This window comes from Kwoniella dejecticola, chromosome 11, assembly GCF_000512565.2.
Source record: "Kwoniella dejecticola CBS 10117 chromosome 11, complete sequence".
NCBI classification, from domain to species: Eukaryota; Fungi; Basidiomycota; class Tremellomycetes; order Tremellales; family Cryptococcaceae; genus Kwoniella; species Kwoniella dejecticola.
Window position 1 is genome coordinate 356,695 of NC_089311.1, and position 21,808 is coordinate 378,502.

The 21,808-nt window shown below is 48.1% G+C and overlaps 10 protein-coding genes and 1 non-coding gene across 11 annotated transcripts; 4 read left to right on the forward strand and 7 right to left on the reverse strand.

The window, feature by feature from the left end:
• Positions 1-72: 72 nt before the first annotated feature.
• On the reverse strand, positions 73-1,283 carry I303_108256 (uncharacterized protein; the record flags this gene model as incomplete). Its single annotated transcript, XM_018410686.2, has 8 exons — positions 73-170; positions 262-445; positions 544-621; positions 711-787; positions 900-933; positions 997-1,005; positions 1,083-1,147; positions 1,232-1,283. 8 exons carry the CDS (start codon positions 1,281-1,283, stop codon positions 73-75), a joined length of 597 nt encoding a protein of 198 aa, XP_018260496.2.
• Positions 1,284-1,936: 653 nt separating this feature from the next.
• Positions 1,937-6,559, forward strand: I303_108257 (uncharacterized protein; the record flags this gene model as incomplete). Its single annotated transcript, XM_065969793.1, has 18 exons — positions 1,937-2,200; positions 2,276-3,011; positions 3,091-3,268; positions 3,341-3,397; positions 3,459-3,655; positions 3,724-3,994; positions 4,060-4,147; positions 4,226-4,247; positions 4,309-4,790; positions 4,853-4,881; positions 4,941-5,063; positions 5,123-5,157; positions 5,227-5,851; positions 5,910-5,988; positions 6,065-6,142; positions 6,219-6,317; positions 6,431-6,457; positions 6,545-6,559. 18 exons carry the CDS (start codon positions 1,937-1,939, stop codon positions 6,557-6,559), a joined length of 3,405 nt encoding a protein of 1,134 aa, XP_065825865.1.
• Positions 6,560-6,581: 22 nt separating this feature from the next.
• I303_108258 (uncharacterized protein) lies at positions 6,582-8,580 on the forward strand (the record flags this gene model as incomplete). Its single annotated transcript, XM_065969794.1, has 8 exons — positions 6,582-6,633; positions 6,711-6,718; positions 6,837-6,852; positions 6,926-6,997; positions 7,104-7,637; positions 7,712-8,018; positions 8,083-8,263; positions 8,368-8,580. The coding sequence occupies 8 exons, from the start codon at positions 6,582-6,584 to the stop codon at positions 8,578-8,580; spliced, it is 1,383 nt and encodes a 460-aa protein (XP_065825866.1).
• Positions 8,581-9,409: 829 nt separating this feature from the next.
• Positions 9,410-12,300, reverse strand: I303_108259 (uncharacterized protein; the record flags this gene model as incomplete). Its single annotated transcript, XM_018410683.1, has 8 exons — positions 9,410-9,487; positions 9,550-9,843; positions 9,906-10,202; positions 10,274-10,822; positions 10,878-11,125; positions 11,182-11,306; positions 11,376-11,484; positions 11,544-12,300. 8 exons carry the CDS (start codon positions 12,298-12,300, stop codon positions 9,410-9,412), a joined length of 2,457 nt encoding a protein of 818 aa, XP_018260493.1.
• A 529-nt stretch (positions 12,301-12,829) lies between these two features.
• I303_108260 (uncharacterized protein) lies at positions 12,830-14,011 on the forward strand (the record flags this gene model as incomplete). The annotated part of the gene is made up of 8 exons (XM_018410682.2): positions 12,830-12,899; positions 12,975-13,039; positions 13,108-13,116; positions 13,187-13,220; positions 13,287-13,357; positions 13,425-13,496; positions 13,581-13,767; positions 13,887-14,011. The coding sequence occupies 8 exons, from the start codon at positions 12,830-12,832 to the stop codon at positions 14,009-14,011; spliced, it is 633 nt and encodes a 210-aa protein (XP_018260492.2).
• A 413-nt stretch (positions 14,012-14,424) lies between these two features.
• On the reverse strand, positions 14,425-15,325 carry I303_108261 (uncharacterized protein; the record flags this gene model as incomplete). Its single annotated transcript, XM_018410681.1, has 3 exons — positions 14,425-14,725; positions 14,857-14,936; positions 15,038-15,325. The coding sequence occupies 3 exons, from the start codon at positions 15,323-15,325 to the stop codon at positions 14,425-14,427; spliced, it is 669 nt and encodes a 222-aa protein (XP_018260491.1).
• Positions 15,326-16,093: 768 nt separating this feature from the next.
• Positions 16,094-16,884, reverse strand: I303_108262 (uncharacterized protein; the record flags this gene model as incomplete). Its single annotated transcript, XM_018410680.1, has 3 exons — positions 16,094-16,508; positions 16,601-16,680; positions 16,777-16,884. The coding sequence occupies 3 exons, from the start codon at positions 16,882-16,884 to the stop codon at positions 16,094-16,096; spliced, it is 603 nt and encodes a 200-aa protein (XP_018260490.1).
• A 415-nt stretch (positions 16,885-17,299) lies between these two features.
• I303_108263 (uncharacterized protein) lies at positions 17,300-17,952 on the reverse strand (the record flags this gene model as incomplete). Its single annotated transcript, XM_018410679.1, has 3 exons — positions 17,300-17,600; positions 17,681-17,760; positions 17,842-17,952. 3 exons carry the CDS (start codon positions 17,950-17,952, stop codon positions 17,300-17,302), a joined length of 492 nt encoding a protein of 163 aa, XP_018260489.1.
• A 516-nt stretch (positions 17,953-18,468) lies between these two features.
• Positions 18,469-18,583, reverse strand: I303_108264. The gene has a single exon (XR_001936514.2). It is a non-coding gene; the product is annotated as a 5S ribosomal RNA (ribosomal RNA).
• Positions 18,584-19,132: 549 nt separating this feature from the next.
• On the forward strand, positions 19,133-20,065 carry I303_108265 (uncharacterized protein; the record flags this gene model as incomplete). The annotated part of the gene is made up of 1 exon (XM_018410678.1): positions 19,133-20,065. The coding sequence occupies one exon, from the start codon at positions 19,133-19,135 to the stop codon at positions 20,063-20,065; it is 933 nt and encodes a 310-aa protein (XP_018260488.1).
• Positions 20,066-20,230: 165 nt separating this feature from the next.
• Positions 20,231-21,513, reverse strand: I303_108266 (uncharacterized protein; the record flags this gene model as incomplete). Its single annotated transcript, XM_018410677.1, has 4 exons — positions 20,231-20,632; positions 20,728-20,826; positions 20,983-21,137; positions 21,276-21,513. 4 exons carry the CDS (start codon positions 21,511-21,513, stop codon positions 20,231-20,233), a joined length of 894 nt encoding a protein of 297 aa, XP_018260487.1.
• Positions 21,514-21,808: the final 295 nt, after the last annotated feature.

Sequence of the window (21,808 nt, forward strand, 5' to 3'; positions counted from 1 at the left end):
TATGATTTGGAAAGGGAAGGACGTAGATAGTCTAGAATGAAGAGAACAACATATATGCATGCATGACCAATGCTAGTCACCACACAACTCCTTAAGGGCTTGAGCAGTGTTCGTCTTGCTATCCTTGATTATACCGGCTATCTGCTTGAACTTCTCATGATTCGCATCTCCTACCGATATCGATGTTTCGATGATCAGCGTCTGCCTGGTTTGCTTGGGAAAGACAAGAAGACAAATGAACGAAGCAATAGGATGACTCACCCATCAACTCAAAGATCATACTTTCGCTGGTAGTTACCGTTGCACCAGCTCGTTCCATCCTGCGTATAGCGACCGGTATTTCGGGCTTATTACAGGACGAGATTCCGTCCGCTAAGACGTAGACTTCAGGCTTGGAAGGGAGCTTGAGTAGGTCAAGGGTCGTTTGCAACACGCATACATGTGACTAATCGGTGTTTACACCGGACACTTTAGCATTCAAGAGTATCTAGCTGAGGACTTGAGACTGACAAGGCAGGAGATGAAGGTACGGTATGAGCTCACCTCAATTCCGGCTAGTATGAACATATCGTATTTCCCGTCTTCCATCATCAATTGAGTATCCTTGTTGACCATGGAGAACTAAACGGCCAAGCCAACAACCAGACTCAGCGATCGGGATTCCCTCATGGACGCATATGACGGTAAGCCAATAGCGATGGAGTGCTGACCTTTGTCTTAGCGATAGATCCTAGGTATTTCGATGGTGGTATCAATTCCTTGATTTCATCTATCGTTTGTCCCAGTGCTATAAAGGGCGATGATCGGGATGCAACAAGTTAGTCGATGATGGTCGGCACCCTGGTGCCCTCAGATCGGAAGTCCAGTTACACGAGGGCTTGCATCATGAAGCAACTTACCTTTCGGGTTTTGCTCAGTGAGCAATGTGGGTATCTATTCCAAGATTTGGATCAATGCTCGGTCCGCTTTCCAAGACTGCGATGTCTCGTCACATACTTCTAAGACCTATTTGAGCAGATCAGTCAGCACAAGTCTCATGTGGTCGCACACGGAAAGTAGCAGAAGGGTGGGGCAACACGTACCTCAGCCACCTTCAACATCTTGCAGATAGTGTTTTTCATATGATCGAAACCAAATATTGCTGTCCCTGTAGCATCGGAACAGCTCACAATGAGTTTGGCTACTGCAGAAGACTGGAAGACCCTTTGAAAACGAATCGAGCCGTACTCACTGAACCGCTCTTGGACATCGCATATCAGCAGAAGTGGTCTTCGAGCAGCCATACTGAAGTGCTTTCGGGTTGCATGTGAAAGATCATAGACAGAGCAGGGACATATGACAAGAAAGCATCGAGAGGTGGATGAAATTATCGGAGGAAGAGATGGGGTTGAAGGAGAACGAATCCGGTAAACGGTCTAAGCGGGGACGGACGGCTCCATCATCCTGTGTCCAGACAGCGGTTGCGTAAACGAATCATTACTTCAATCGATCGACCACATCCCGGCTCGCGACAAGGACCTCTTCTCACTGCTCAACTCAATCACAAGCTGAAACGAAGTCCAGAGAGTTGGACTTGAAGCGCTACACAATGGTCCTCCTTTAATTTTCAGCGCGAATCCTGCCAGCTAGAATCCTTTGTGGGATCGTCGTCAAGGATTTCTGGGTACAAAGAAGCGATGCTGCTCCTTCTTTTCACCCTAGCCCCGACCTCACTTCCGTGGTCTGGCAAGATCTGCGCGGTGTTCAAGTCGAAATTGATTTGACTCACGGAAATATAGATAAGCAGCATGTCATCCAGAAGCCTCACTCATTCTTCCAATCGAATCATCAAACACCTAAAAATTGACTTAGCTACCAAGAACATCTTCAACTCAAGTACCATACAATTATTAGTCCACCAGAAGAGCAGATCACCAGATCCTCCACCTCATTGGTCATGAGTTTCTCGTCCACCTCTTGGCCTAGAATGGTCGACGGATTTGCAGCTTGCACTCATTTTATATCCCTGATTTGGTCCATCTCCATCTTCATCGTTCCTTGGGGAAGAAGTGAAAAGAAAGGAAAAATCAAGCTGAAAGAGACTGACCATGGGGAACACTATACCAAGAAAGACGAATTGAGAGCCAAATTACTGGAGCAAGTCGCCCTCAATCTAACGAATGATGGCGAACCTGTTCAGGTAGCGTCGTTCTGGCGCAAGGTGAGTCCATCACTCGAATCCGACAACCGTCGTTCTACAATTATATGTTAGTTTCTGTACTGATGTTCGTTGTAGACGCTCATTGCAAGATGCTGTCTCGTCTTCTTCACCCTCACCAGTATCGGCATACAAGTCTATGCAACTGTCAATGACCACCTCAACTTCTCGGATCCTCTCGCACTCATCAGCTCCTCATCAGAAGGCGTCATCTCTATATATCTCCTTTGTCTGACGCTTGCATACGCTTTCAACAGTAACGTCACTAGACATAAGAGGCTAACTTACCATATCTTCAGTCTGTCCTCGATCGTGCTATTCCATCGATACCTGCAGACCATCGTAGAATCCATTTTGCCCGAATACCAATCATCAATCCACACTGAGTGGATAAGATATACTTTTCTGGGTATAGCTGCGTGTCAAATACTGATAGCCGGTAACATCCCCGTCAGCCCCGAGCTATACACTGATCTCAAGGATGTTTACTCACAAGCAGTAAAAAACGCCTTACGGGAAGACCCAACAATAGACGAGGAGCATAGACTGAAGGGAAATGTGATAAAAGCGCAAACTTCTTCCATCTTCAGTCAATGGTTATTCACATTTGCCTTCGGAACTATATTCAGCAACGCTGCTAAAGATCAAGTTGACATCGTTGACCTACCAACTGGTGAGGCTGACATCAGGACCCAAAACATTCTTGACCAAGTGATGCACTCCAAATACAATTTGATCGCAAGATGGCGAAATCACAAAACCTGGTCGATCCTATATACTGTCTGGTGGCCACAACGAGCCCCGGTCTTGAAAGGTGAGTACTGTACTGTACGCACTGTCTAGGGGATTCGAGCAGACTCACGTGCTCACTGACTTTTGACCTATTCGTGCAGCTTTCATCCTATCGCTCATCTGCTGTCCATTATGGTATATTCCACATGTCTGTTTACAGCATATCCTATCGATTCTTGATGATCCCGGCTCTCCAAGAAAGGGGGCCGCAGCCTTCGCTTCTTTGATGGTCTTGGCGACTTTCGGAAGCAAGATACTGAACATGCAGCAATATACCTTGTGAGTTGCCAGTGTCCCTTCTTTCGCGATGATTCCGCTTAAAAGATTAAGCTGATTTGCCTTCTTTGACAGCCAACAAGCATACGCTGGTCCACGTATCAGCGCTCATACATCGTTTTTACTTTTTCAGTGAGCCTCAAAGCAAGCTTGGGTCATCACTCGCACATCCAACGGCTGACACTATCTGTAGGAAAGTACTCACTCGCAATCTCTTCGCTTCTAATGATAAAGAGGATGGGACTAATGCCGTCCAGACCAAGGCCGATATTCTTAACTTGATCTCGAGTGATGCCGCTGCAGTCCAGAAGATCGGTTGGACCTTCTCTGAGCTATTTAGAGCTATCCTCGAGCTTGCTGTTGGCTGCGTGTACATCTGGGTATTACTAGGTGAGCATCGGACAATACCTGGTTTCGGTGTTTCTCCATTATGTTGACTCGTTCGGAAATATCGGCAGGTCCGTCTGGAATGTGGGGGTTTGCCACATTCATTTTCACTTGCCCGCCGGCATACTTCTTGACGAAATGGGAATACCAGGTATTCGAGAAACGCTTAGCCATCAGAGACGAGAGGGTATCGCTCATGCAAGAGGCGATCCAAGCAATCTCAATGATCAAAATGATGGCGACTGAGCGATTCTGGTTTAAACGCATCAGTGAAGTCCGTAAACGGGAGTTCCAGAAGCTGACCTCGGCGACTCTGATTGGTTTTGCCTCTTCTCTCTTATAGTAAGCTGTTATGATACAGGCAACAGTCCGTCTTATCCAAGCTGATCATGATCTATTGAAAACAGCTCCGCTGCTCCAACAATCTTGATTATTGTGTCTTTTGCGCATTATACCTTGATTGCCAAACAACAGCTGACCGCTACGATTGCGTTTGTGAGTTTGCCCGTGTGAAACCTTTCTCCTGTGTATGTTTAGTGCTTCAACTACCTGCTGACTATCTATCTGGCTCAGACTTCGATCGCGGTCTTCGATGGTGAGCCGGTTGTACCGTTTTGGGGCAGGTTTGGGAAGCTGGCTGATCAAGGCACCTGCAGAATTGCGAGTCGCTCTTTTCAACCTTCCAGTCACGGTAGCAGCCTTATTGCAGAATATCCTCGGCGCCAAAAGAATTGCGACTTTTTTGACTACCGAAGATGTCCAATACCTTTCCGAACCAGCAGGCGTGGATGCCAACGACGAGGAAGAGTCATTGTACATCAGGGGTACCGTAGCTTGGGATCAACCTAAAGTGTATGATGCTACACAACCCGCGAGCTCCTCTGGAACGTCAACACCCTCCTCGAACACTGTGGGATTCCGACTACAGGACCTGGATGTCCACTTTCCGAGAGGTCAATTCTCGCTTGTGGCTGGGAAATTTGGTTCAGGAAAATCGCTTCTACTCCTCGCGTTACTCGGAGAGGCACAATTGGTCGAAGGAAAGCTCGCCTATGCCGTTTCACCCCTCATGAACCCCACTGCGCTGGATGACAAAGATTGGTCCCTGATCAAGCGAGCCGTGGCATACGTACCTCAAGTGAGCTGCTCTGCCACCTCTGCATTCTCTGAGGATAATGTCGCTGATTGGTTCGCTCGCAGACCCCCTGGCTCTTGAGTCAAAGTATACGGTAAGTAGTCCTGCTGCATGTTGCCGAATTGGACATGAGCTGAATGACCGAAAAATCAGGGACAATATCTTGTTCGGGCTGCCACTCAACGAAGACAGATATAGATCTGTCTGTTTCGCAACCGGATTGATGCCCGATCTTGAGCTTCTGGAAGATGGAGACCTTACCGAGATTGGCGAACGGTCAGTCAATCATCCGCACCATCAACCTGCTCACGGTTGCTGACGAGATTATCGTGTAGCGGTAAGATCTTATCAGGCGGTCAAAAAGCCAGAGGTGAGTCTGCCTAATTTGCCCTCATTGTTGCACGCCGATTCATTGAGCTGAGAACATGTTGGCCTACAGTCAGTCTTGCCAGAGCTGTATACTCCCGAGGGTCCACGATGTTACTAGACGACGTAATCTCAGCCGTCGACGCACAGACATCCAAACATATTGTTGAACATTGCTTCAAGTCCCCTCTGATGGCCGGTCGGACCGTCATCATCGCTTCTCACGCTATCGAATCCTTAGCTCCCTTAGCCCAACATTCCATCTTCCTGGACGACGGGAAGTGCATCTTCACCGGGACCGGTCTAGATCTGTTGGACAGCGAGCATATGTCTCATCTGAAGACTGAGTCGAGACTTCCCAGCAGAGTTCCATCTCGAAGACCCAGTATTACTGGAATGCCAGAAGAGTTCACCAATATGGCCAAGGATATTGCTACCAATAGTGTCCATGAAGCGGACGACAAAAATGAAGTATCGGAAAAATCCATGGAGCAGGCCAAAAATTTCCAAGTCAAGGAATCTGTTGCGAAGACGCCTCGACAACTGATATTAGAAGAACAGCGGTCCTCAGGTAGTGTCGACTTGCAGCACTGGAAAAACCTTTTCAAGCTGAACGGCGGCAAGTTCTACTGGTCTACCCTCATTTCGATTATAGTAATCAGCGTTCTACTGCCAGTAGCGAGCCGATCAGTATTATCGTAAGTACACGTGATTGTGCTCTTTGCAGGATTCAAATTGATGGCGCTCAACAAATAGTCTTTGGACCGGTAAGGGTACTACTCAGGATCGAAACAGTGACGATATAGTGGTATTTTGGGTCGTATTGTACGCAGTGGTACGTGTTATTCCCTCCCGGTGACGAGTATCGTTCGGAGTGTCAGCTACTAACGGATATGTCGATCCGTTTACAGCTTTCGATAACGCAGGTGACTCTCCTGACTGGTTGGGCGGTGCAAATGTTCTTTGGAGGCATGCGTGCTATGAGACTTGTGAGTGTCTTGTCCAGCTTGATTGTTATCAAAACCTTCACTGCTGAATACAGCCCATCCAAATAACTATAATCAGACACACGATCAGATGCTCGAATCGATGCTTCGGTCCAAGATGATTTTCTTCACCAAGACTCGAGCCGGGTCCATTGTTCAGAGATTCGGAAAAGACCTGGTAAGCAAAATGTATTTTACACCTAGCGTGGAAAGCTGAAAGAATACTCCGACGCCTGAATGTCATGCCCTGCCTGCTATAGAATGATATCACAAATTGCTCTGATTTCTTAGGCTAATTCGTTCACGGGTGTCTTAACGGTAAGTGTCTTATCTGGACCAGTCTGCAGCCTCCCCATACATTCGACTGAACGTATGCAACCGATATCGCTGACCACCGAACTGTAGTTGTCGTCAGTCTAATCTCAGTATCTCTATATGGCGGATGGGTATTTGGCTTCGTTGTCGTGGCCTTGATCGTCGCTGCTTGGGAGCCTGTAAGTGCGATCCATCTTATCACGACACCTTTGTCAGGTCGGCTTGCATGTTATTTATCGCGAATGTGATCTATTAGGCGAAATGGTATCGAGCTACATCTCGTCAGATCAGGCGCTTGGGCGCTATTCTACCTGGTCCGATCAACGCGATTTATGGCGAGACGATTGCCGGAACGTCGGTTGTGAGAGCATTTGGTGTCCAGTCAATCTTCATTGATGGTGAGCCACTGCGATCTTGCAGCTGGATCATCTCGGCTCCAGGGTCGACACTGACACGTTGATGAGAATACAGATTTGATGAGGTGGACGAACATGCAGACTACAGCTTTGATCTGGACGATTGCAGTCGCGAGATGGCTCTACTGTGAGTATCGTTTTACTCACAGTCTAACCGTGCTCGGCCTTGCCGCCATCTGTCATCCAGCTTGTTGTTCGAAACTGATGCAGGGTGAATGACATACGATCTATAGTCAGTTTGCAAATGTTCGACACCATCCTGAAGATCACAGCACTCTCCTTGATTTTATCCAGATCTTCAATCAGCGGTGCCACAGCGGGCTTCGTCTTGACCTTCGTGGGGACCATCTCGAACGATCTTACCTGGATCTTAGTGCAAATGAGGAATTTCGAATGGAAGGGTGTATCTCTCGAAAGAGCTTCGGAGTTCCGAACTCTCGAGAGGGAAGATGGTCCCGCCTTGAAAGCCGATGACGCTTCTCCCCCAGTATGGTCCCGCGATGACAGCGACGCAGTAGACGAGCATGAAGATGCCGCATGCCGACAATTAGCAGATTGGCCGGAGAAGGGAGCGCTCAAAGTCAAAGATCTCTGTGCGCGATATGGACCTGACATGCCTGATATACTGCATGATGTCTCCTTCGAAGTCCAGGGTGGGGAGAGGGTAGGTATAGTCGGCGCTACGGGGGGCGGAAAATCGACTTTGGCCAAAGCGTTCTTCTCTTTCGTGGATATCACCAAGGGTAAGATCGAGATTGATGGACGAGGTAAGCACAGCATAGACTACCAATCGAACGTACTCGTCTTCTTGGCAATGACAGGCTGATTGCGCCTCTGATAGACATCTCGCAAATTTTTCTGGGGCAAGTACGTTCGAGACTAGGTATCATCGCTCAAGATCCAATTCTGCTTTCCGGTTCCTTGCGATTGAATCTGGATATCGAGGGGAGATACTCCGATGAAGAACTGTACGACGCTCTGCACCAAGTTCAGCTGTTGAAACGAACCGAGTCGGCTGGTGATGCATCAGAGGGATCGGCTGAGACTCTCGTTGGGGGTGCGCAAATGAACGGTAGATCAAGCGAACAGCAACAACAGGACAACATTTTCCGCAATCTAGATTACGAGATCAAAGGCGGAGGGGAGAAGTGAGTGTCTGGATCCTCGCTGGACTGGCATGGTGCAGGCCGCTAATGGGTTTTCTGGATGTAGCCTTTCAGCAGGTCAAAAACAGCTTGTGGTACTAGCTCGAGCGTTATTGAAGAAACACCGAGTATTGATCCTAGACGAAGCTACCGCTTCCATCGACTCAGCAACAGATGCAGAAATCAGTAGCGTCGTGCATGAAGAGTTCACCGGCGCGACAGTCATGATCATCGCACATCGTTTGAGGGTGAGCCAATGTCTAGTCGGAGGTCGGAGTGAAAAAGCTATTCTATCCCCGCTCGAACTGCAGGAACATCTCGTACTGACATATCCCGTTGCGCGCGGTTCTAGACGATTATGCCGTGCTCAAAGATTCTGGTGATGGACAAAGGTCAAGTCATCCAACAAGGTTCGCCTGTCGAATTAATTCGTCTCGAAGGAAAATTCAAGGACTTGTGCCTCGCAGCTGGTCCAGAGGAGTACGAGCATCTCGTGTCTTTAGCTGAGAGCCATTCGACCGGGTATGGGTACGCCGAGGCGAATGGGAGGCTCGTTGATATTTGAGAAGAGGGCTAGCTCAAGTCTTGAATGATCTGTGCAGAGACACTCGGAATGGACAAGCCAAAGAGTACTGTAAAGCCACCACAAGGAGATTCCAAGATCGATGACTGTACTCAAACGAAATCGACCAAAAAAAAAAAAAAAAACCCAAATTCATCGTGAAGAGAAGCATCTCTCGACTGTACAGATAGTCTACACCACCCATTACGTCCATTAATTATGACTCCCCCTCGTGTCTATTTTGTTCATACATCGCCCGTCACGTTTCCACACCTCATAGCCATCATATGTACCCATTCATTCAGAATTGTTGCATGCATATCATCTATTGTCTAACAGCACGAGTGAAAGAAAGGTTCAGCAGAAAAAGAATTTTCTATAAGTTTTGAAATGTCAGGAGCGGAACGAGCCCATCCCATCGTCTAGTCTTTTACCCTGTCACAAGGCATCGTCCTCATCCGAGCAAAGAACGATGAATGGGTCAGAAATGCTCTTCGTTTGATATCCCGCGAGTTTGATCAAAGCACTTCGTCCTGAATTACATCCTTTGATCCTCGAATCAACCTGCCCGAATGAGGAGGTATCTTCTCGGTCATTGTGCGGAAAGGGACGAAGCGCATGATTATGAGCCGTTCGAGAACGGTTCAATTACTCCGGTGTGAGGATTTGATTTGGACAGAGGACAGGGAGGGAAGGGAGAGAGGCCCAAGGACGAAGAACGAAGGAGAACCGTGATTGGCATATGAGAGAAGGTCAGTACAGGTTGTGTCAGTACTCGGACAGGATACAACTTGTTGCATGGTCGTGAAATCATTATCTGTGAGATGTTGAATCACCATCGACTGCCCGGACCCTGCTGAAGCCACCCGACGAGGTCGGGGCGCAGTAGTCCTGTGGCGGCGGCCAGTACCTGCGGTTCACGTCAATTTCTGCTTTGACATGCAAGAAACGAAGGGATGGCACGGCACTCACCTTCGAAGCCATTTGTTGACCTCCACCGTCCCATGTCTTGCTTAGTACAGGTCTGATGATTTCCCCTACAAGCCTTACAACTAGCTCTCGCGTCTCTTGCGGAGCTTCCCTTCGCCAAAGCGCTATATTCTTAATGAGCTTGATCCGTCGGGTGATGTACCTTTCCATCGCCGGTTTGCTCGCGGGATCAAATGCTGGCGGAGGAATAGCTCCTGGGGAAAGAACACTTGAGATGGTCGACGACAATGACACAAGGCATTCGTGGTATACGCCCAAAACAGCTTTGAGTAACGTCTGATGATAAACCAAAAATCAGCTCAGCTCGACTCGGCATTTGAAAATTTGGTGCAATTCACGGTGTATTTCTTGCTGTCCTTGCCCATCATCTCCTTGACCATATCAAAGAGATCGACCGCCCTCCTGGTCTGGCCGGCAGAGTACGGATCGTACGCTCCGGCTTCGAAGGCTTTTGTGAGCAAAGGAACCACAGCGGAAGAGACCATCGAAGCGACCAGATCGCCATCTGGTCCAAGCGGTGGTTCTTCGTCCAGATCCATATCATCTTCTTGAGGTTCATCTGGTCGAGGCAAGGGAGGATGCGAATAGTGGTGCAGGGCATGGAACCAGGAGAAGGAGTCAAGCGATTTCGAACTCTGGCAACCGTGTCGGAATCAGCTTGTTGTCCGCAGATTAAAGGGTACCTGGCAACGAAAGCTGAACTCACCCTCAGAGGTTCCCAGCCGACCATTTCCCCTCTCGCCCAGAACTCCCATGCTTGAACAAGTGCTAACCCGCCAAAAGCATTTACGTATTCTTCCTCATACCTGCTTCTCCATCCGCCGAAACGAATCGCTATTCCTTTCTCCGGATCACGGAATTCTTCGGCTTTCACGTCGTCCAGCAAAGCATGTACACGCCTTTCAAGGTTATGTTGAGCAGATCTATAGTCTTCTTGATCCCCTTCAGCCAGACTTGAATCCGTCGAGTAGCCTTCATCCTCGCCGACGGCTCGGAAAGCTTTGCTCCGACGTTTGCCTCTCCTTGCTATACGTTCATCCCGGCGTATCTTGCGCCGTATCGAGCTTGGTCCAGCTTCCGATTCGGTAGAACGCCCAAACTCATCTTTCACTTCTCCACCTTCTACTGGTGCGGCGACGCCGAGGAACAACGATAGATCGTCGCTATCGTCAGCTGATCGTCGCGTATCGACCATTGAAGCACGCTCTTTCAAATGGGCCATGGAGTCTGATTCGATGTTCTCCAATTTGGGGAACTGCATAAGATTCGTCAGCTGACGAAGGGTATACCAAGATGATAACACAGCTGACCTTTTCTTCCAAGAAGACACCAAGCATCTCAACCCAATTCCGAAACTCTTCGACCCATTCTCGCTTGCCCTCCACTTTCTCCACCTCCAGCCTCAGCTCCCTCTCATCCTTCTCCAAAGCAGCCAGATCCCGCGCAACGGTCTCCAGATTATGCTCATCCGTTGTTCTTGTCAGCTCCAGATCAGCCAACGACTTTGCCAACCGCGATTGAGCAGAGGAGATGGTCGGTATGGGTCTAGCAGTTGGTACTAGGGGGAGTCCACGGTTTAGCCCGACACATAAAAAGATAGGAGAGTGGACTCACTTGGAGCAGGTTTGTAGCTCTGTTTAGCACCGCTATGAGGCTTCTCATCTTCCCATCGACCAGCTCTTTGCGCTTGAGCTCTTTCCCATTCTAGCGTTTCTTCATCGTCCTCGTCTTCCGCTTCTCTGCAATGAGACGAAGATTTAGGTGAGCTAAAGTACCGGATCGAGTAAGAAGACACGAGATGCACTGACCTTTCAGCGATCATCTCTCCTATCTCCCCTTTCAGCCTCCTAGCAGCGGCCCTATTTGCTTCTCGGCCTAGATACAACTTATCATTGGCTTCCGTATAATCGGCCATGTCTAGCGCAAAAACCGTCCGTTAGCTTTGACCCTAGAAAGGTTAAATGTATAATGTTCACCTTCATCGCCATCCCCCTCTTCGTCCTCTTCTCGCTGTAGCCTGCTTTCCGGGTGAGGTCCGCTATCCCCATCGTATATTGCCAATTTACTATTCCCCAACGATATATAATCTTCTTCATTTCCACCATGTTTCGCGCTTTCCAATGCAGCCTGTCTTTTCGCTTTTGCAGCCGCTATGGCCGCAGTATCCGGTATACCAGCCGTCGTGTCTTCTACTATCGAAGTGGAATATTTGTCCCTGGCAATTCTGCTCAGGCCATCCCCATTATCGTCTTCGTCCTCTTCAGCATCATGCACTTCAGCCGAGCGTGGGGCTCTGGTAGGCGTAGAGGCTTTCAGTTCCGACAAGTATTCTCTTGAATAGATGCTACTTATTCCGTTCGATGAAGACGGCGTGTTGAGCGAAGTCGATGAGGATGAAGTTGGTAATTTGATTTGTTGGGATAACAGACTCTTTTTCGGTTTGAAAGGTGTACTTGACTCCCCTTCTTCTTGTTCACCTCCTCCGAAACTGAGCCTACTTGCGGTTTTGCTTTTGGATGATGAACCGTCTTTACGCCTTTCTTTCTTTTGATTCTTCTTTCGTTCCATTACACTTCCACTAGACTCATCCGGATCAACGTCCATGCTGACATCACCGGCATCTTCAGCTGTAACACTGCTCTTAGCTAAAGGCGAGCCGGCGGTAGATGACTCATGTAAGTCAGAGTCTCGGGCTCGCAGGGAAGGCCGCGACTTTGCCCTTTTGATGAACATGGTGGGCGGCCGGGATGTGCTAGACACCGATGAGCGGAGCAGGTGAACGAGGTGTTTTGGCTAAGATGCGTTTATGTTCTGCAGCTTCTAAGCAATTGGCGGCCAACTTCACTGTGCCGGGACATCAATCGATAAATAGGCTTGCGTCAAGACCGATTTTCAAAGGCGTGTGAGCTAGCGTCTATTGTTTTGATCGTATTATGTAATCGATTCCAGCGAAGTATATCTCCGCCTTTTGCCCCGCTTTGGTTCGGATCATCGCGTCCGATTCAGATCGAGTTTTGGAAGAGAGGGTGGATTTTAGCGATGGGATTTACGTGACGATGGGGTGAGCTAGATCGGATCAAGCTCATCATCCTGACGCATCGTATCAGGGGAAAAGTCAGACCGACTTCTTGGCTTGAATCGAAGTTACAGTTGACATGAATTATCTCAACATGTAATCGCGATCAACACTTCTGCTTCATCTTCCCTTTCATATAGATTTACAGCTCGTACGGTGAAGTAATACACGGACATTATCGTCAAGATGACTCATACAAGGATCGTTGATCGTAATAGGACGTTGTTGATGGTATGCGATTGTCAAGAGAGGTTTCGTGAGTCGGCTTGGGGTTGCGGGGTCTCCTTGCATGGGTCGTGTGAGCTAATGAAGCATTGTTGAAATTGGACAGGTGAGGGAACGCATGGGTTCAATTGGATGGCTAAAAGCATAGTGAAATTGCTGAAAGCTGCTAGGGTTTGTCTCAGCTGTTTCGCATCCAGACAGACAGATCGTAGCTGATCTCGCTTTCATCCTCTTTGCAGTTCCTCAAAGTCAGTACTCATCCTGCGGTTATTCCTCATCAGGGTAGAAAGTACTGCACTCATGTTTGTTTTCTCATAGATGGCGACATTGTTGACAGAACAGAATGGTAGTGGTAAGTTCATGATCTCTTTCACCGAAGCATGACATCAAATTGACGATGACATCGATCTGTTCACAGGTCCAACGGCGTCCGAGATTGTGGAACAGGCTTATGGACCTCAACATCTCGGCACATTCGGCAAAGACTGCGTGAGCTTCATGGCTTTGCTACGATCCACGTCTGTTACACTGGACTGATCGCTGTATCATTCACTAGTTTTCGATGATTACCGACGAAGTCAGACCGCTGCTCAAGAACTACGATAATGTGATATTGGTCGGCATCGAAGTATGTTGAGTATTCCATGGTTCAGCTTGCGAAGTGCCGGCCGCCATGTCGGAGTGCGCTGATGAGCTGATGTTTGTCACACAGGCGCATGTATGCATTCTACAGACCGCATTGGATCTACTAGATCGTCCCCGATTCCACAAACGAGTCTTCATCCTCGCCGACGCAATTTCAGCATGTCACGAACTGGAGATACCCTTAGCGTTTGACCGGATGAGAGATACAGGTGCTGTGGTGACTACGAGCGAAGCGATGTTATTCCAATTGATGGGTAAGCAGCTGTATCCTTACTCGATTGATCAAGAATGGATACCAGCGATCTCTCGGGAGCAGAGACTGAAAATGAGCTTGTCTGACTGGACTTGATTTTCTGTCATTTCTATTTCTCAGGAGACGGCACAGACTCAAATGATAAGCCAATATCCGAATTGATCAAGAACGAAAGGGAAAACACCGCCAAGGCTTTGGAAACGCTTTTACCGCATCCATCAGCAACTGCACCGATATCGAGGTGATCCGAGAGCTTAAGCAACAACGCCGAACAATCTATCACCTTCGCATTGGAATCTACGGCTAATACCAGGCCATCAGCTCCAACTTGACGTGCAGTGAATGATCGAAGCCAGGCCAAGCCAAAGCGAAGGACAATCATACTGTGATGGAAAACAGTAAAAAAGTAAAGAAGGGAAATACAGCTCAAATTGTCAATATCAAACAGCATAAGCATATCATCATGCATACAATACGCTACCCGAACAATTATACTTGACTTCCGTTATTTACTTACTAACACAATTGGCTCATTTACTCCCGGTATTTGACGTTCATATACAAGCTGGTCGTAGATTATACAACTATATTTACAATTTCTTCCTTTGTGCTGACCCTTTGTAAAATTTCCTATCGAGCAAGAATCCAAACCTCAATACTATCTGTTATTGCCTCTGAGCACCTCGTCATAGGTCGGAGGCATGGTCATCCCAGCTTCACTCGCTTGATATTGATATCCAGGTAAGTTGTGCGTTTGGTCTCTAGCGGTAGGTATGGACTGATATGCCGATGGGATATCCTGTATGACCGGCCCACTTGTATTGGCTGTATACGCTTGACTCATCGGAGCGGGGTAGGGAGTTACTCTCGGAGAATCGATATCGAATGGACTGTTTGAGCGATTGATTGGGATTTGGGGGATGTTGGTAGCTCCCATTCTGGGGGGTGTTTTCGAGTGGCTACGATCAAAGACCAGAACTCAGCATTTGCGCTCTTCTTTTCCCATGTTCTTTGTTATTCAAGTAAACTTAAATTGGGGCAAACTTGATGAATAGAAGGTCGAGGTCTCGGTAGGTCATATGATACTCACAACCGCCTGTGCATATCTGCTCTTCTGACTGCCGTGATTATAAACACCAGCACGACGATAGCGAAGAAGGTAGCGAATATCTGGTAATCACATCAAACCAGATCACGTCAGCTCGACTCAGGATATCATGAAATTCAAGGATATAGTCGAGAGGTATGGGATTCATGGATAGGAGACTTACAGGAATGAAGATCTTGAGCGGCGAGCTGAGTCCACTAGAACTTGATCTGGAGGAAGAAGAGGTGTACGTAGGGTAAGAGTAATAGCTATATCTGCTCGATGAAGCGCGCGAAGTCGCACTGTAATAACTTGCCGTTCTTGATGATATCGCAGCTCCTGTCGCCGTCGCAGTACCACGTGAAGAAGAAGAGCCAGAGGAAGTCGAGACTGGTTCGGTGAAAGTGAATGTCAGACCGCCGCTCGTAGCTGTGATAGTCGCTCGAGGGTGGAGCGTCGGGATGATATACATTGTAGAGTGGAGTCCAGTCGAGTCGTGTTGATTCGATCTGTTATGATTTGAGGTTGCGAGTATTTTGATAGTGAATCAATCCGAATAGCTGGGTGTTGTAATTTGGGTAATGTCAGAGATACAGTATCTATAAAATTGGATGCATCGACCAGATCGTCCTCTCATATGTATCTATCAAGCATCTCAAGTGGATCGGCACAGCAATAAGCGGATCAAAGCACGTTCCTCGCACTATCAAGCGTATCAATGCATCAATGCACCAATGCATCAGAAGGCTGTGCCAAGACAACAGAAGAAGCAATGATATCATGCCGAATACCACTATTCTGCTGCCTTTACGATAAGGTACAAACTCTATCATGTCGGACTTGACCTAGATACGTTTGATCCGCGGTCGTAATTCAGATTTTAAATCGCTCAGCTTGTCACTCCAGCTAAGAAGCAGAGCGTCAAGTTCGGTCTTTCTGTTAGGCACCAACCGGGTCCTCGCCGAGCCTGTACAACATACAATCGGATCTTGGGACACCGCAGGCATCAGGTACAAATCAATCATCGCCAAGAAGCCAAGGAGCGAAGAATGGATTTACCGTATCTTATCGATTTAGCACGTTTATCGCTCCTCAGCTCCGGCATTCCTTGCCGGCTTAAAATGACCATGTCTTGAGTCGGCCGAGATAGATGATTGGGACAGAGACACCATCTCTCAATTATGTGTAGGATGCGATGAAGACCCCTCTTTAATGCCTTGGCTCACGTAATCCCATGCGATCATCGAGCAGCATCGCCGTGGTCCGATAGTTGACTATAAGCAGGTGGAGCCGAGTTGTACCCTCGTTCTGACCCGTATCCTCCGTCGCTCCGAGGTGGGTAATCCAGCGGTAAGGTCAGACTGTGTTCTTCGTCATGCCTGCAAGAAGTCCGCGGATGATGATCACCGTGTTGTGGTGGGCGGTTGAGCGGTGGATCCAGGTGTGAAGCGGGCGGGTGACTGGACGAAGTCTGGTGAGTGTAGGACGGATGAGCCGATGGATTATGGCGTGAGCTCGACTCATGGTCGCTTTGAGATCGATTCACAGGCAGATGATATGGCGTGATGAGATGTTCTCCCTCCTGCGCATTTCCATCAATTTCGAATCTAGGCTCGGGGCGGAGTTCGATTTTGGGTATGGCCGATCTCTTCTTGCTGCTCAGACATATCAACTAAAACTCAGCTATCCCATGTCGTACATCTTTTCATGATAAGCACCCCACGCTCCGAGGGGTGTAGAAACTTACAAGGCATTCCGCATTCTCTGACGTCTTATACATCGATATACCCAGAACAAGACTGACAAGCCTAGTATCACGCTGATGACCTATATTATTCCAAGCTTTCCCGTCAGATATCTTTGCTGATGCTGAGTCGAGCACCCCACGGCTGCCATGACCGCAATGTGCAAAGTGCAGCTTACCGGTATGAAGATCTTGAGTGCTGGGAAAGGTAAATTCGCATCCGTCTCGCTTATCCAGTCTCTCACTCTCAGTCTCTGCTTGCCCCTGTCAATGATCGGTAAGCGCATATCGGCGTCTTATGTCTTGAGGCTACTGGACAACGTTCAATTGTCGTCGTCCGGGGGTCGAATGATCTATTAACTATGAGGAGGGAAAGGAGGCGGAAAGTAAGAAAGGGAGAACGGAAAAGCATTTATTCGATGCATCGGGCAGATGCTGCTCCATGTACGAGTATGTACGAGTGATCTGGAGATCCAAAGGACGCCTGTCTGCTGTGTCCAAGATACCTTGATGCGCACAAACCCATATGAACACAGACATGAAACGCGAGACGCAATCCTTTTCTCCGAAGCGGTGTATCCGTCCGAGCGTATCTATGTCCATTCTATTGGAGAACCCTCGAAGTTTGGAGGTGCTTTGTGGCCGACGCCATCTCGGAAGAAAGAATAGTTGTTTTGTCTGGACGAGAATCGAGATTTTATATCATTTAGGATGGTACGAAGGAGGATGCAGATCATTTAAATCAATCGCTTCATCCCGCAGCAAGGCTTCCTGAGACGGCGATCGGGAGTGAGCTGGTCTCGCTGCCGATTCCCTCGATTCGAGACTAGGTTGAAGTGATAATGGACGCGCTGCATCCGAGTTCAGCATGGGATACGATGATGGTGACGATGAAGTTTCGTGGGCTGGCGCAGGATAAGGTGTGATTTGATGATCCCCGTCAATCTCGAATCCTGCAGGCTGGGAATTGAGATCGATCTTAGGTATTTCCGTTGTCTTCTTGCTATAGCACATCCATGACAATTCAGCTGACATATCTCGGGGGGCTGATGGTGTTAGCACAATCGGAGGAAGCGTACTCACAAGACAGCTTGGTGTCTTCGATTTCGTATACATGAGAAAGCGACGAAAACAATGGTCAAGCCAATGAACACGCTAAACAGCTGATAATGGTGTATTTTGACAATGTCAGATAAATAGATAAGGGAGTAGGTGTCCAACCCTGCAGATGCAGTTCTACTCACGGGTATAGCTATAAGAGCTGGTAACGGTAATCCACTATTACCCTCCTCGAAAGTCCCTCTTTTGATGGCTGTCGTTGACGCGGACGAAGATCCTACATCGGGAACGATCATGATGTTGAAGGTGATTTAACCTGATCGTGTTGAAGGTATTTTGTTGGCTTGGAGAATGGCTGCAGTGTATTGGGTTGTCAGGCATCAGAGGAATCACTGCCAAGCGAACACTAGGAAGATCACCTTCTCATGTATGCTGATCTGCGGTCGCCTGCGACACCGCTTACTCGATAAGATCGAGTTGCACTCCATGGCCCTGACCGCTCTACGATCATGGAATTGCATGCAGCGATGACACTTCAGTCGAGCGCAAAATAAAATCACGATTTGCATGAAACACCTGCAAAGCTATGTTGCGATGCAAGGTACTGTAGCGTTTCTGGCTGTGCGGTACCACGATAAGCAGTGTAGAAAGCGGACGTTTCAAGTTCAAAGGAACATGGTTAAATTTCCGATCAAATCCACACAGACCATATTCACTGACAGTGCACTTTTCAAGAACGACTTCTCAATCTTCTCCTCTTCGTGGCCGACTGACAGTCCGCACTGAGAAAGATGATTGAGACCCGAAACAAAAACTACAGCACCCGGGATTCCCAAGTGGTCCCCCACCTTGGTACTAACCGAGCGATACCTGACTTAGCTGCGGGGAGCAGACGGGACCCGGCGTTTTTCAGGTTCTATGACCGTAGATGGAAGTCATGCATACAGATGGGTTCATGACTGATCGTGTGGTTGTGTCTTGGGGGTATTCGCTGTGCATCCAGTCACCATTTGTTCAATAAAGAATGCGGAACGCTGGACAAACTCGGTAGTAGAGAGGTGTCCTTTAGAGGTGGAGGTTGCAGGGTCATCACACCATGTTCTGGCGAGCTGGAGTAGCGGAGTGCTTGCTTATTGAGCAGTGACCGATTTGATAGCATTCTCGGCATCACGCTCATTACTGTAAGATCAGTACCTCAGGTAATCCCGGACCTGCCAGCTGATCGTGTGATGTAGATAGATAGGCTGGATGAGCATTGGATTCCAGGTTAAAGGTAATAGTACCCACACAATCGGTAACTTGAATTGCCTGTTGCCTGTGCAAAAAGTAGTTCCACCGCTGCCCTCCACATGTTCACTCTCACTGTCGGTTTGAACATTAAACAGTATTGAATATGCATGATAATCACTCATTTCTTCTCAGAAACATCGCGGCTGAATGCGCATCTTCAGTCCCATATACCGAAGTTTGACGAAGATGACGAGCAGCACTTCACTACATGAAACGATCAATCGTATATCTTCCACACCAGGATCTTTCCAGCTAATCTCCTCACCCCCGAACTGGCCACGTCCGAACTCTTCAAGCGGTTCCAGTCAAAGTTCTGATTTACATATCGCAATTCTCGACTCATCCTTCAACCCACCTACATCAGCTCACAGGCAAATAGCCTTTTCCGCCTTCCCTCCTCCGTCCCTTACCGCTCCGTCACCGAGAGAAGTCCGTGATGATGCCGCTTCATCCTCTTCAACACGTCATCCGGGACCATACACTTCTCGACTCTTATTATTCTCCGCTCGGAACGTCGAGAAGACCTCGAAAGCCTCGGACGCAACAGTTGCTCAGAGACTGGAGATGATGTCCATCTTATCCCGTTCTCACCCTGACACCAATACAGCAATAGGCTTGATCAATGAACCTACCTTCGTAGGGAAATCCAGCATAATACGGAGTTACCTATCAACTCAACCAATCCCTGGACCACCAAATGAAAATGAAGATGCACAAGGAGATAGAGAATTGGACGTAAAGTTAAGCTTCTTAGTGGGGACAGATACGTTGATACGATTCTTCGACCCGAGGTTTTATCCGCCAAATCAGATGGAAGACAAGTTGGAAGAATACTTTGATTCTGGCTCGTATCTGATCAGCGCTCGACGTGGAAAAGATTCGACGGACAGAGCGATAGAGGAGGAAATATTGAATCGAGATGGAGCGAAACAATGGGTGCAAAGTGGGCATTTGAGGTTATTGGGAACGGGTAACGAAGGATGGGAGGAGATAAGTAGTACGAAAGTTAGAGAGGCTGTCTCAAAGCAGGATTGGGAGTTGGTGGATGACTTAGTTGGGCAAGACATCAGAGAATATGTACGGAAGGAAGGGCTTTATATCCCGCAAGAAACCGCATAGCAATTTCTTGGTTGCACAGAAACGGGTGAGACAGAGATCGTTGTATGTTCTCGCCCGATAGGAGGAAAGCCCATCACGTGGACCTAAGGTGAGAATGAAGTTGTGCATATGCATATATCATCATCATCATGCCTTGTCCTGTCTACGCTTAGCTATCTTTCCCGACTAAGCAGCAGTTTCTGCATTCCTCTTCTGCACCTTCCTCCAGTCTAGGGATTTCCACCAATCGCTCGCATATTGCTTCTTGTCCCACACGCCGTATTTTCCACCCAGATAAGCGTGTTCATGCAAGTTCAAAACGGCTAACGGTGAGGGATATTGCAGTCTGTTAGAATGAGTGTATGTTTTCGAAGATCGTTTGTTCAATGGCGCAGTGGTGAGATCATCTGCTTGAGGTTCGAGGGCGGTCGAGGTTGGAGGTTCGGTGGATCCGGATGTTGGAGGTTCGGCGAAGAGGGATAAAGTGCCTTCTCGACCTCGTTGAGATCGTTGAGAGACGAGTAGAGTACCGGAGGCAAAGGTTGGGATCACGTCTAAATCTGCAGATGAGTCGCCGCATCGAACGATCTGCGCGAAGAGGATTTCAGCATAAGGCTTACGTCGTCTATTCAGGAGAATGAGGTTCTACTCCAGTGCAAACTACACAAAAATGCGAGACTCACCCATAACCATCCACCGCCTACAATACCCTCAGCGTAAGCTTCCACCTTCTCCTGCAGATCTCGGAATTCCGAAGGGATTTGGTGAGTGTTGTCAGAAGTCTAGGAGCATATTTCAAGTTAGTCAAAGACATTCGAATTATCAACATGTTACTGAGCGGATAAATATGCTTGCAATTCCTTGCTTCGCAATCAACAGGAACATACATCCAATGATGATGGTGCGCCTTGATGACATGTAATATTGCGACAGCTCACCAGGCTCTCCAGGAAGAAACTGTTATTCAGGAGTAAAGCAGCATAGTTGTAGGCCAGAGTCAATTCTTTGTCCCTTGCTGTTGACGATATGAGATCTGTCATGTCGAGTCCGTATTTATCCCATTTTTGCTTTGTCTCGATTAAGGCGGGGTTGTCTGCGATGATAAATGGGAGTCAACATCTGCTGCCTAAGAGCACCATAGATGAAGATTGTAGGATAGATATCAGATGCCGGAGTGGACAGTGGGTGACAGACGCAACTATGAATGTAACAAGGGTAGATGAATACTTACTACTGACTTCCCCTTGCAATCTCTCCCATAAACCCAGCTGCCATTCTTGCAATCTATCGAAGTTCTCCTTCGGCAAGAATCCATTGACACCCTCTAATATCCTGTAGTCTATTGAAGAGGTGTTGATCCCTGATCGACTAGCTGCATTGAGCACAGTTCTCGCTTGGATGCCGGACCTCGGGACGGATGAGCTAGCTTTGAGGGCGGATCGAAGGAAGGATGTGGACGGGCGAGACATCGTGCTTGCGATGTTTTTGGTAACGCAGCTTCCAGATTGCGCTAGTTTGAAGAGGCTACAGGCTTACAAGGTTGTGTGACCCTTGCTTGCGAGATCGATTTGAGCTGCTTGTCACTGTACTAAAAGATGTTGAGCGCTGAACATGCTCGCCGGAAGAAATCTCGAAAAAGTCAAAGAAACGCCAGGCCTGAGAGGTTAATCCAATTGACTACCGTGGGAAACCCACAGTGATGACCGAGTCCCACGTGACTTCGGGTTAGCTATTTCTGGATTCCTGGATGTTGATGGTCGATCA